A 12832-nucleotide genomic window follows, 5' to 3' on the forward strand; every position below is an offset into this window, starting at 1 on the left:
TACTCACCCTTCACAAGTTCTATAGAAAATTTTCTATGTTAGAGTGTGAAACTATATTTATTCCTGATTAATTACCACCCAATCCCACTCCCCGCAAAATCTGTCATTTATCTGATTCAATCATGAGAAAACTTTCTGTGGCTAGAGCTGAGTTCATTTTAAAGGACTTTACATTTGAGATTTAGTTTCTAGAATCCAATTGGAAAAGACCCACCAAGTGACCACCAAGAGATCCAAGAGACAATTTCTTCTTTTCTCATGTTCCAGATCGACGTGCACTCTCAATAAAAGTCACTGCTTATCCGGGTTCTCCAAGCTCTTCTCCATCTACAGAATATATGGAATCCGAGCAACCTCAAAGAATGGAGGTGAAGTCACATCTGTCGGTGCGCATCTATCCATCCTATAAAATTATCACCAGGCATACACACAAACTACTACATACTCCAAAGTGAAAGGAGTCTTTGCTTAGAGATCATAAAGACTTCACCCTCTCGTAGGCAAAGCAGGGAAGCCTGGAGGTCAAGTGACTTAAAAGCCATACAAGTCATTAGTGGCAAAAGCAGGACGGGAATCCGGCCACCACGAAGTCCAGTTCCATGCTTGTTCTCACAGTGCTGTTCTCACTGCCTCCTCATAACCCTTGGGTCCCCTTTCCAGGCTTTGCATGAATATGACAAATAAAGGGATAACATGATCATCAGTGGTCTCACAACGTACATACATAGGATATTCCTACAAGATCTTCTAACTCTCTTTCCGAGCCTTCAAGAGCAACTCCACTCACTGCCTCTTGTTTTATTCAAAATATTTGTTCCAAGTGAATTAGTAACACCCGTTTTTAGAGGATGCATATCCATAGCCAAAGTCAGTTTTCAGTTTAGCCTCTTCAAGAGAATGGATTGACACTGATCCACCAGCTAATTGTTTAAACAGATAACATTCGCAAAAATGTGAGCATGCTGCTTTATACTTCTTTCGAAATATCACCAGGAACATGTCCAATAGAGCACTCTGTTCTCTACTGAGGTAATCACCAAGGAGGAAGGGGTGGTAAAAGAAAACCAACAGTCTTCATTACTTCTTTTTAATTGTTTAACTTTATTACTGTTGCACCATTTATACAATTACATATAATTTCAATGCATCCATTGTACATTTTTTTGTGTTTTTTTTAATTTTTATTTTTTTCCATTTCCCAATGAGTGGTGTGTTGGTGTCTGTGACACAGAATGGAAGAGAAACCGGAACTGCAATGAACGCAGACTTTTTTTTTTTTTTTCATTTCCACTGACCAATAAACAGAACTACAGGTGCACCCAACCACGGACATGCATTAACTCGTCATGAGAAATCTAGGGAGGCTAAGTAGGATGAGAGAATGTTTGTTACTCCCAAAAATACCTGGGGAGGAAGAATGGAGTATTGGCATCGAGATACACGTGGACTGGCTAAGTGGGCTGTCTGAAAGTTGGCATTCATCCACAACATTAAAAAAAAAAATCAAAATAAGAAAAGCTGTAAATTAAAAGGAAAACACAGAAAATACTGCTTTCATAAAGATCTGATTGCCTTGGCATAGGCCGTGCGGGCAGAATCAAGCGCATCACTCCCAACCCCCTTGCAGAAGACATTTATTCGGATCTTCGCGGCGGAGCGCATGTGACGGCAGTCAGGTACAGAAGATGTACTGTACTTTCAGACACTGATCTTTAAAATCCAGGACTGACTGGTAAAGTTGACTGAAGGTATATTAGATATTTCCCCACAAAAATACTATTTGGATTCTCCCCACCCCCTCCCTCCCTCCCTCGATGGGACAACATCCTTTTTATGTATTTATTTTTTAATTTCCTTGGGCAATACATATCATTACTTCCAATTGGAAACGCGTTAGTAGAGGAGAGAGAGAGAGAGACAGAGAGAGAGAGACACAGAGAGAGAGACAGGCGGTGTAAGCGGGACTCGGGTTCCAGAGGCTGTCCGTGTTACTCTTTGACCGCTACGGTTTGCTCGGCGCAGGCGGCGGGCGCCTCGGCAGCGTCGTCTGCGGGGGCTGCGGGGGCCTGGGCCTTGGCCGTCGAACTGGGGGCTTCCGTGGCTGCCGGGCTCTCCTTGGACGACGGGGCAGCCTCGGTGCTGCTGGGTTTTGAGTCTGAAGCCGGGGCCCCGTCACTTTTCGTCTCCTGCGCGGCAGGAGCTGCGGGAGCCTCAGTCTTTGTGGGTTCCCCGGCCTCCTGGCCCTTGTCATCCGCCTTGGCCTCCGCGGGCGCCTCGGGCTCCGCAGCCTGGGGGGCGTCGCCGGCCGCCGGCTCGGGCTCGGCCTTCGGGGGCTCGGCCTTGCCCTCGGCCGCCCCCTCCGTCTGCTCGGGCTCCGCCTTCGGGGCGTCTTCCTTGGCCGCCGCTGCCGTGTCTTTGTCGCCTTCCTTGTCTTCGGGCTTGCCGGCCGCCGCGTCCGGGCCATCCTTGTCGGGCTTCTCCTCCTTGCCCTCCTTCACCTCTGTGGTCTCGGCAGCCGCCTGGGTCTCGTTCTCCTTCGGGGTTCCCTCCTCTTCGGTCCCCGCTCCTTCGGCCTTCTTGTCTTTGTCCTTGGCCTTCTCATCATTCACGTTGTACCCCTTCTTCTTCTTGCTCAGCTTGCCTCCCATCTTGGAGCTCTGTAACATAGCACAACGGGACACAACACAGAAAGGAGTTACTCGTGGCTCCGGGAGGGAACATCTGTGCCCCCCTCTCCCCACCCCCATTCATAGGCTGAAATCCTAACCCCCCCGAGGTGATGGCATTAGGCGGTGGGGCCTCTGCGAGGTGATGAGGCCAGGAAGGTGGCGCCCTCATGGGCAGCGCCATAGAAGGGACCCCGCGGTGCTCCGGCCCTGGTCCCCAGGTGAGGCGCAGCCTCAGCTGCCTGCACCTTCACCTGGGACTTCCCAGCCTGCAGAACTGTGAGAAATAAACTTCTATTTATAAGCCACGCAAGTCTACGGTAGTTTGTTTTAGCAGCCAGAATGGACCCTGATGCTTCCAAGTATGAAAACTAAAAGAAGGCTACCGTTTACAAAGTAAAGAGTTCAGCATGCTACTTCAGGGTACACTTTAAGATGGTGACCAGGGTAAAGTTCGTGTTACCTGTATTTTGCCACAATCAAAAATTCTTAAAAAGCGCATCATAAAAAGTAAAGAGCTCAATTACGCAGTGTCTAGTTGCAGCAAGGGGAAGAAATCATAAACTGAGATCAAAGACTCCGTGATTAAATACTAAGCTTGTCAATGGTAAAGAGAAGTGGGGCATTATTTTTTCTTAAGTGCTTTCTGATGAGCAGCTCAGATACTAAGTATTGAGCAGTTATGTACAAAATGGCAGAGGCAGCCATTTTAGATCTATAGTAGATCTAGTAAAAGGCTTCACAATCTTAAAATACCTTCCAGAGAAATGGCACAGCTGCTGACAAAGCACAAATCACAAATTTCTAGAAAACAATCTCAAACAACAAACTCCTCTGAAACTCCATTGTTCATATACATGCTCATATAAGCACGTATATCTTCAAAGACCAAAGGCAAGTAGTATTTGGCCTATCTCCTTAGTATCAGCAGGACCAGTTAAGAGAAAACTATCACCCAAGAAATGAAAAGCCTACAGCATCTTCTGTCTGGTAAAAAAGTTGTGTCAGACTTGTATTCATTGCTTTTTGAGATGATTTTGGCTTCAAAGAAATACTCTATAGCAACATAAAAATGTCCCTCATGGTCAATTGCCTGACTAGAATTCAAACTAGTTCAGTGCTCCTTAACAGAATTTTTTACTCCAGGTGAAGTCCCCAGCTTCTTGGAGGCCTTTGATTCTGACATCAGAAACTACAATTGTACTTGAATCCTTAATTTTTCTCCTCTGGTACAAAAATGAATCTAAATACATAATAAATTATAAAATTATAAATAATAAATTCAGTCTAGAACCATTGCCAGAACTACACAGGCATGGTACTTTTATTTTCAAGTTCATTTTGATGCCATCACGTTATCAGTGGGAACCGACTGAAACTGTAGCTCTTTAGAGGAAAATCAGTCGCTTCTCCTCAATGAACATAGAAGAGATCCAATGCCAATACTCTTTAGTCCCCACAATTAAGAAAAGTCCAGTAGAGAGAGCCTTGCCCTGGGCCCCACTGGAGGTTATAAAGTACAGGTGACAGATGACCTGGTTCTGTCCCAGGTGAAGGACGACTCTGGGTTTAGTTATAAAGTTCTTGTTGATCAGTCACTTTTTTTTTTATGTCATCCATTTGGAACAGAAAATTTTATTCCTTACACTTCTCAAACCATGACTCATGAGAGTGAAATAATCTACATTTATCTCTAAAAGCTGGGTGTTAGATAGCAGAGTGCTATTCTTCAGTCAAAATGTGTCTCTATCTGCTAATTTCCACCCCATATGTGAATTTCCTGTCTGGAATGCCTTTCATGTTGGAGGAGAAAAAAAGCAGTAAGTTGAAAGGTGACCAAAATAATGTTCCTAGTCTGAAGGAAGGCCTTTATTATGTTCTGAAAGAATTTCTCTTACATATCTCTTTTAAAAAAAGAATGGTTTTTGGTCATAACCCACTTCAGACACCAATGGTTTCTATTTGACTTAATTTTTGGTTATTTTTCCCTCAGAAGTAGGGCAAATACATATGGTAAAATACAATTAAATACACTTTAATCTCATAAGCAATCACAAAGCAATAAATGAAAATATAAAGAAATAAATTGGACCAGTGTTTTAAATATAGTTTATAACTGAGTTCTTATTTAGCCAGTGTGCAGGAATGTCAAAATAATTTCAGCTCTGATATGTCGAGATATATTTTGGAACATTAGGTTAGAGCTAAGAAACAAAACCTGACAGTTCTGCTTTTTCTCTATATTCTCCAATTCTATAATAGAAACCCATACACCAACTTACAAATTACAGAATAGAGGACAAAGTGTAAATGCAGCCTCTTTCTGACACACACAGCATGAAATTCTATATAGCTATCCCCAGAGGCTTAAAGTCATGTTGGTTTACAAACCTAAAATCTGTGTTACTAAAATTGGTTTTCTGAAACACAGTTAGGGCCACTTTCTATTCTTTAAGCCCAGCTGCGATTCATTTCTGGGTAGGAAATGAATGTACATCATCAAGTTGTAAGTAAGAAAGTCTCTATCCCTATTTGTTTTTCAAACACAAGAGTTAATAAACACCCCTGCTTTTTGCTAATTTTCTTGTGTAAGTTACAGCGGTGTATCAGAGGAAGGCTTATAGAATCCACCAGAACCTGGAAAAGCAGGGTAGTCTGGTTTTTCCCAAGATAATATGAGTGAAAACCCTGCATATACGCGGGGTAAATTAAAATTAAAAATTAACATCTATTAATGGTTTCCTGAGTGTCAAGCACTATCCTAAATCCTAAACACATTACTAAATTGTTTCATTTAATCTTCTCAACAGACCATAAGGTAGTAAATATACCATTAGCATCCTCCTTTTACCCATATGGAAATTCTAACTAGCCGAGTTCATGGGGCGGTACCTATAAGCAAAAGGCCAAATCCAACAAAATTAAGGTGAAAAGGCACCATCCAGGAGGTCAAAGGGAACAGTCACGAACAAGCCGCTAACTGGACAGAGCTCATCTCAGGAATGTTACCCAGCCCGGGTCACAAGGTTGGTGCAGATGTGGGGTGACTCAGAACTCAGGATGTCGTCAAGGTAATGATGAAATTCACAACTTCAGGTACTCTCTGCCCTTAACCTTTTCATTGGCCCATTTGTCAGTGGGGCTTTCTATCAGTATCCTTAAGAAATAAGGAGAGCGATGGGCATATATTTTAATCACTTGTCTCGTATCTATTACTTCTAATTTTGAAGGAAATTAGTTGGTGTAAAAAAACCCAGCAACAAATAATCCACCTTGGAAGTCACTTAAACCTAAATCTGGGCTACAGTGAAGGCTAACACTACCTTTGCATTTCTGCACTGCACATCTGGGACACTCACTATCCATTAAAAACTCAGACCCATGCCCATGGGCCGAAAACTAAGCTCCATGTGTTGATACAGTAACCAAACACTTAAGTTGATCTCTTAGTTAAAACATGTCAAAGGAAAGCAAACTCCCAGAGCTGTCCTTTAAAATTACAAGAGAATCTGATGCCACAAGGGCCAAAACTGTAAGACTTATGGCTTCAGATTGGCACAGAAAATAACTAACGGTCAGCAACAATAGAGAACTTCACTGTGTGTAATCTGGAAAACTCTGAACAAGAATTATTTCATGGAGTGTTTGCATGTTGCGTCATGGTTGACTCGTAAGATGTTGCTATGAATCACATTTCCCCAGCGCACCTGCCCTGAATCCTTGGGCAAGTTACTTAAGCTCATTGTCTTTTCATTCCCTGTCTGGTAAAAAATGTCAACCTTAAGAGAATTTAATGTGAGGCATCAGGACAATGTTTGACATGTCACGGGCCTGCAATAAATGTTAATTACTTTCCCCATCATTTAATTTTGCAATTCTTACTTAGGTAGTTCTATGCTTGTAAATTCCAAGAGAATAGTAGAACCAGGGCTCGAAACACACAAGCTCTACCATTAGGCCTGAGAAGTGCTGTCATTAAACGAATATTTAAAAATATTTTTAAATGTCATCAAGAAGGTTTATTGGTATGTGCATTTCAAGCTTGCTCCTGCTGGCTGGGTGTATGTGGAAAAGAAGCTTGTGCATTTATATGTTGTCACCATTCTGTTACCATGCTGCTAATAGTAAATTAGTCTACTTCAGACTAGTCATCAAATCTACTTCCTCCAAATTTGAGCTGATACGAGAGCAACCATAGAAGAAATATTTCATCTTCCCACTACCTCTTTCTTTGTTCCAAGGAAACAAGGGAAAATCCATTTCAGTCATCAGGATGAAGACAGAACCAAAATTCTGCAGTTAAAACTCATTTACTGCCTATTAATTACATGATAGGCAAAAAACCTGATCTACGCCTTATCTCAGCTAATAAGCTAAACGTCAATTCCTTAGGAGGGAAGGTAACACTGTCAAATGCCTCCCCCCACTCCTTTTTTCAACTTTCTGCAGAAGAATTTTTTTCTTTTATAAAGTACCAATACTTTTAATACTTTGAAGGTCCTAACATAGCGTTTGAAATCTCCCACAGCTGTCCCGTACTTACTCCCCTTATCTCATAAAACCAAACCTCTCTCCAGTTCATTAATCCCACTGGGCTATAAACAAATATTCCAAAAGAATTAAAAGTCTTGCTTTTTGGTGAAGAGAGGAGATAAAGGCTCACTCTAGCACCGTTTTGTTGATCAAAGCAACCTGGGATAGGAAGTGGGAAGCCAGAGGGAGGCCATGAAAGGCTGAGGAGGGACCAACGGCGGTGTATTCTCTACCGAGTCTCTTGGCCTCACCTGCCAGCAGTCTCAGGGCCCGCATCCACACCCACCACTCGTGACACTGACCTCACAGCCCAGTCGTTAGCCTACACTACACACTCATCTCTGATACAACGTTCCTTTGTTTACTGGCCGCTAATGACTCTTCCTAGTAAATGACAGTGTGTATTCATGAACTTTCATGAAAATTCCAAAGGTGTGTTTCTCTGTCTTCAGGCGGAGGAAGGCACATAAAAGAGCAACTCCCTAGCTAGGCAGGCAAGGTGAGGTGACGGGTTTTGGCCTCAGAAATAAGTACATGAAGTAAAGTAATAAATGACCTAAAAATCAGGTTTTAATTCTTTCTCCAAAGCAAATATTTTGTTGAGCCTTAAAGCTGACAAGTACTTTTTTTGTTTGTTTTAATATTTTATTTATTTGAGAGAGAGAGAGAGAGAGAGAGATAGCAAGAGAGAGAGCACGAGCAAGGGGCAAAGGAGGAAGGAGGCTCCCCGTTGGGCCGAGAGCCCAACATGGGGCTCGCTCCCAAGGTCCTGGGATCATGAACTGAGCCAAAGGCAGACACTTAACCGACTGAACCACCCAGGCTCCCCAAGTATTTTTTTTTCCTTATAAAACAAAATCCTGTTACAAGCTAATGTTGGATAATATAATCTATCTATCTATCTATCTATCTATCTATCTATCTATCAAGAAAACGATGTGATCCTATATATCGTCACTATAGAAAACCTAAAAAAATGACTCTTGAGCACTTAAAATTTACATAAAAAATTTCTTTGGGGGATTAAGGGCAAGAAATCGTTTGTAAGATTATGTTGTAATCAACATACTCTAATAGAGATGATCTCCCCTACAAAGTTCTTCCAATTCTTTTTTACTTTTGCTCTAGGAAGGCTGTCAAGGAACATGGAAGATGTTTCTTAGCCATTGAAAATCATCTAAGTCATATTTGTTTTGTACACACAACCGCCAGGATACACGGGGGTTGAAATCACCTCTCTGGAAGCTGAATTCAATCCAGAATTTCATTAAACAACAATTCTTACAAACTCGACTGTGATCAGCTCATCCAAAACTTTCCTCTTATGCACTTAAAATTTTCTTACCTTAAAACAAACCAATCTATCATCAGCATAGCCTCCTGAATTAAAATTTAGTCTCTCATTTTGAGAAAATAAAGGCAGAAAGGCAGACGACAAAATGTCGTTTAGAAAAAAGTTAAATAAATTATGAATCTTTTAAAAGACGTGTCAAAAACAAACCACCTAGCACTCAGTATGACGTTTGCTAAAAATGTAAAGGACGCTGAGCGCTGGTCCCAGCTGTAAATAATCCGCTTAAGACTGAGCAAATCATCTTCCCCTCTGGGTCTCAATTTCCTACTCTGTAAAATGAAGATATTTAAAGTTCATTTTTGGGGGTGGGAAGGTAGGGGATGTGTGTGTGTGTGTGTGTGTGTGTGTGTGTGTGTGTGTGTTTTCTGAATGACACTAACAAAATGCTACCTATGTGAAAAATGTCTTATGATCAATATTATGGACTGAATGTTTGTGTCCTCCCAAAATTCGTAAATTGAATACTAATCCCCAAGGTGATGGCATTAGGAGGTGGGACCTTTGGGAGGTGCTTAGGTCATGAAGGTGGAGCCTCCATGAATGGAATTGGTGCCCTTTAGAGACCCCAGAGATCCCCCCCAGCCCCTTCCATAACGGTGAGGACAAAACAAGAAGTTGGCATTTTGCAACCCGGAAAGGGGCCTTCGCCAGAACCTGACCAAGCTACTCCCTAGACTTGGACTCCCCACTTCCAGAAATGTGAGAAAGTAGAAGCCACCAGTCTACGGTACTCTCTGTCTGGAACAGACTAAGACAATCAAGTTCCATATTCCTGCTAATTTTTACCATAAAAACTGACACCATCTTGCACCCTGAAGATCAAATGGACAATCACTTGGTCTACTGCTATAACTGGATTTCTTTGCACATAAAATGTATGATAAATATACAATAATTTCAACATATGCGAAGCTTGCTAAAAATTAGAAATAAAGATTATAAAACATCTAAACATTTATCAAAAAATACTATCTGATGTTTTCAATTCCATTTATTTTTTTAAAGATTTATCTATTTTATAAAGAGAGAGAAATAACAGGGAGGGGGAGGGGGGAGAGAGACAAAAGCTCCAGCAGACTCCCCCACTGAGCAAGAAGCAAGATGCAGGGCTCAATCCCACAATACTGAGGTCATGACCGGAGCCAAAATCAAGAGTTGGACACTTAACCGACTGAGCCACCCAGGCGCCCCTTCAATTACATTTAGGAAATGTTTTTAGAATGTATCAGCTCTGTAAGTAATGAGTGGGAATGGACCTTAATTGAAAACATGTCAGATGAAGACATAACTGTCAGAAAAATTACATTTCTTTGGCTTTGCTCATGCAGAACTATTTTGTGGTGTTGTGTTTACAGAAGATACTCAGTTGTTTCCCTTGACCTACTTTTGATGGGTCATCTACCAACCATCGGTGGTCCTGCTTGCCAGTATCTGCCCTATGCCAAACTCTAAGAAGGAGCATTTTCTAAAAACGATCAAATACTAGCCTTCTTCCCTTTTATGCAATGCTAAAGATATTTGAGAACTATCTTTTCAATAGAATTTAAGTCAATCTACAGAGGATCCATCACAAGTCCCTCAAGCTAACACGACATTCTGTTTAGTGTTGTGTAGAAATATTGAGAAAAACCATGTAAGAAGAGTTCTTAGGTCCAATTTGCTAGAACAGTAGATCTACCTAACTCTCAAAAAGAAAAAAAAAAAAAAAGTCAGTGACTTAAATAGATAGTGACATAAAATGATTACCAAGCCTGAGCAGCCAAATTAAAACAATTTCCTTCTCCCATCCTGCATCATGTTAGAACCATTTAAATATATAAATTCAGCGGTATCTGGCTGGCTCAGTCAGTAGAGCATGACTCTTGATCTCAGGGTCGTGAGTTCAAGTCCCATGCTGGGTGTCAGCTTACTTAAACATAACATTATATATATATATATTATATATATATAAATTCAATAGTTATCTAAGACTGATTAAGGAATCTGTTTCCTGTATATAAAAAGCATTTATAGGGGCTCTTGGGTCGCACTGTAGGTTAAGGGTCCCACTCTTGATTTAGGCTCAGGTCATGATCTCAGGGTGGTAAGATGGAGCCCCGTGTAGGGCTCCATGCTCAGTGCAGAGTCTGCTTAAGATTCTCTGGCCCTCCCCCTGCTCTCTCTCTCTCTCTCTCTCTGAAATAAATAAATAAATATTTTTTAAGAAGCATTTGTAAAACATAAACAAACTTGCACAATGTGGAAATTATTTTCTTGCCATCATCCCCACTGCCTCATCCAGAATTAGCTGATACCAACGGTGTTTGCAAATCTTTCAGGAACACTGCTCAGTGTAAATGGAGGATTTGCCTTCTTTCTAAAGCAAAATTATACTGTTTCATAGGACACTACCACTAAGCGCTTAGTCATGTGTGGCCTCCTGACAAAGTCTATTTTGTCTGCCAGAAACCAGCTTTCACCCACTTGCTACGGGTGAGAAAAATGATCTAAGCAGTGATTAGACTCACTTCTTCTTTAGTAAGTGCTAAAATTCTCAAGCTCCTATCCACAAAATCCCTCATACCCAAGAGCTGGCAAGAGATATTTAAAATATACAAGGCAATTTTGCTTATGCCTAGGCTGATCTTCTCATGGGGAAAAAAAAAAAAAAAAGGATCTTCAATTTTATGGGAAAAGGTGGATTTCATTCCTGAGACAAAATAAATATTAAGATGGTCCAGTATCATAAAAATGGTCTAAATTTTGCCAAAGTTGAAGGTTTTCACTGAGGACTCATTCTCTTTTCCTTCCTTTGAGAAGTCTGAAGAGTTTAACCATAAGTACTACTATCACCAATCAATTATACCACTTACTTTGGGTAGAACCATTTTTGTTTGTCTTTAATTGAGCACAGAAATATGGAACATTTCTTCCAAGGAAAAAAATTCAATTTGTTCATAAAGGTCCGTATCTTTTCTAAAGATTCTCTTATATGTTCAGAACTTCATTAAACAGTTTTATCTAAGACATCTCTCATGAATAGCTTTTTTTTTAATCAAGGGATAATTCATTTCTACATTTATTGTCATGGAAAAGCTACGCAAGAAAACCAGGACATATCACCATTTTAACAGAGCTATCAGAAAGCAACACTTTAGAAGATTTTGTTTGGAGTCTGTAAGTTGGGAAAGAGTTCAGGCCAGTTACAGGTATTAAATGCTAACTCCGCCTTGGGAATATCAGCATGAGGTCACGATGACTTTAAACACAGTAAGGGCAACGATTCATTACCTTCATGTAAAAGAGAGCAAGAGCGAGAGCGAATTAGACAGGCAAGAGAGAACATTTTTCATTTTGAATAAAGTCTCTCTCCACCTACCATATAATGCTTCTTTTCTAAAAATCTACTCCTCCATCAGATCCAATCTCTTTCTTCATTGTTAACTTATGGAAACTGAAGCCAAATATTCTCTACTGCAAGGTTCTCTAGCAGGACACCTTCAGGGCACATAAGAACGAGACTATCTAGCAGTCCACGATTTATAACTTGATGCCATTGTGCACCAAAAGCTACAGCAATGGCTTTCTGAATCAGGAAGCCCATTAAAATAGTTTCTCTGTTCTCTGGTGCTCAGAAAGGAGCCCAATCTGGCAGACGCCAGTTGCTGTGGTGAGTGGAGCCCTTGATCTGACTTAGTGCTCAATAGCCTCCATAGAAGACAGTTCTCCCTCTTCCAGAACTGAGGTTCTCAAATCCTATATGGCTGCTACCAAGTGAAAACACATGGCTTCACCCCAACTGCCTTTGATTTCAGTCAAGAAAACTGCCAGTGTTTTAAAACAAAGGAAGACACCGCCCTACTTACCTGGAGAGCATCGATCACTATATGTTAGCCATGATGGAGTTGTTCCTACAGCTTCCCAGTGAACTGTCGGGTTTCTGGGAGCTATCATTTATACTTTCCTGTCCATAGTCCCTGAAATAAAACACTTACTAAATAGTCTGGTTGGGTGCAGGTGAACGAGAAAAGGAGAAATGTTGGATCAAAAGGAGTTCTGAATAGAAGAAACCATAGCATTGTCATGACTAACTTGAAGATTTCAGTCCTTCGAGGCAAGTTTAAGGAACCAGCCACCCCAGAAGAGTCCTTCCGGAGACCTGGGTCATCCTAATAGCTTGCTTGCCTTTTTTTTCTTTTTTCCAGAACACTCTTCTCACCCACCTTGTCCCACTGCCGTCAGAACGGACTTCAGTGATGAGAAATGGAGAGGAGGGGGATTTGAGGAATCTGCGTGTTTT

The 12832-nt window shown here is 41.2% G+C and overlaps 1 protein-coding gene across 3 annotated transcripts in view; it reads right to left on the minus strand.

The window, feature by feature from the left end:
* Window positions 1–1081: 1081 nt before the first annotated feature.
* The window catches only part of BASP1 (brain abundant membrane attached signal protein 1), an 85596-nt gene continuing 73845 nt past the window's right edge, over window positions 1082–12832 (minus strand). For all 3 annotated transcript variants that reach the window (XM_027606999.1, XM_027607000.2, XM_027606998.1), the window contains exon 2: window positions 1082–2657. In XM_027606999.1, the coding sequence (XP_027462800.1) occupies window positions 1989–2648 (660 nt within the window). In that variant the 5' untranslated portion in view covers window positions 2649–2657 and the 3' untranslated portion in view covers window positions 1082–1988. The remainder of the gene's footprint in view (window positions 2658–12832) is intronic.

This window comes from Zalophus californianus, chromosome 5, assembly GCF_009762305.2.
Source record: "Zalophus californianus isolate mZalCal1 chromosome 5, mZalCal1.pri.v2, whole genome shotgun sequence".
NCBI lineage: Eukaryota > Metazoa > Chordata > Mammalia > Carnivora > Otariidae > Zalophus > Zalophus californianus.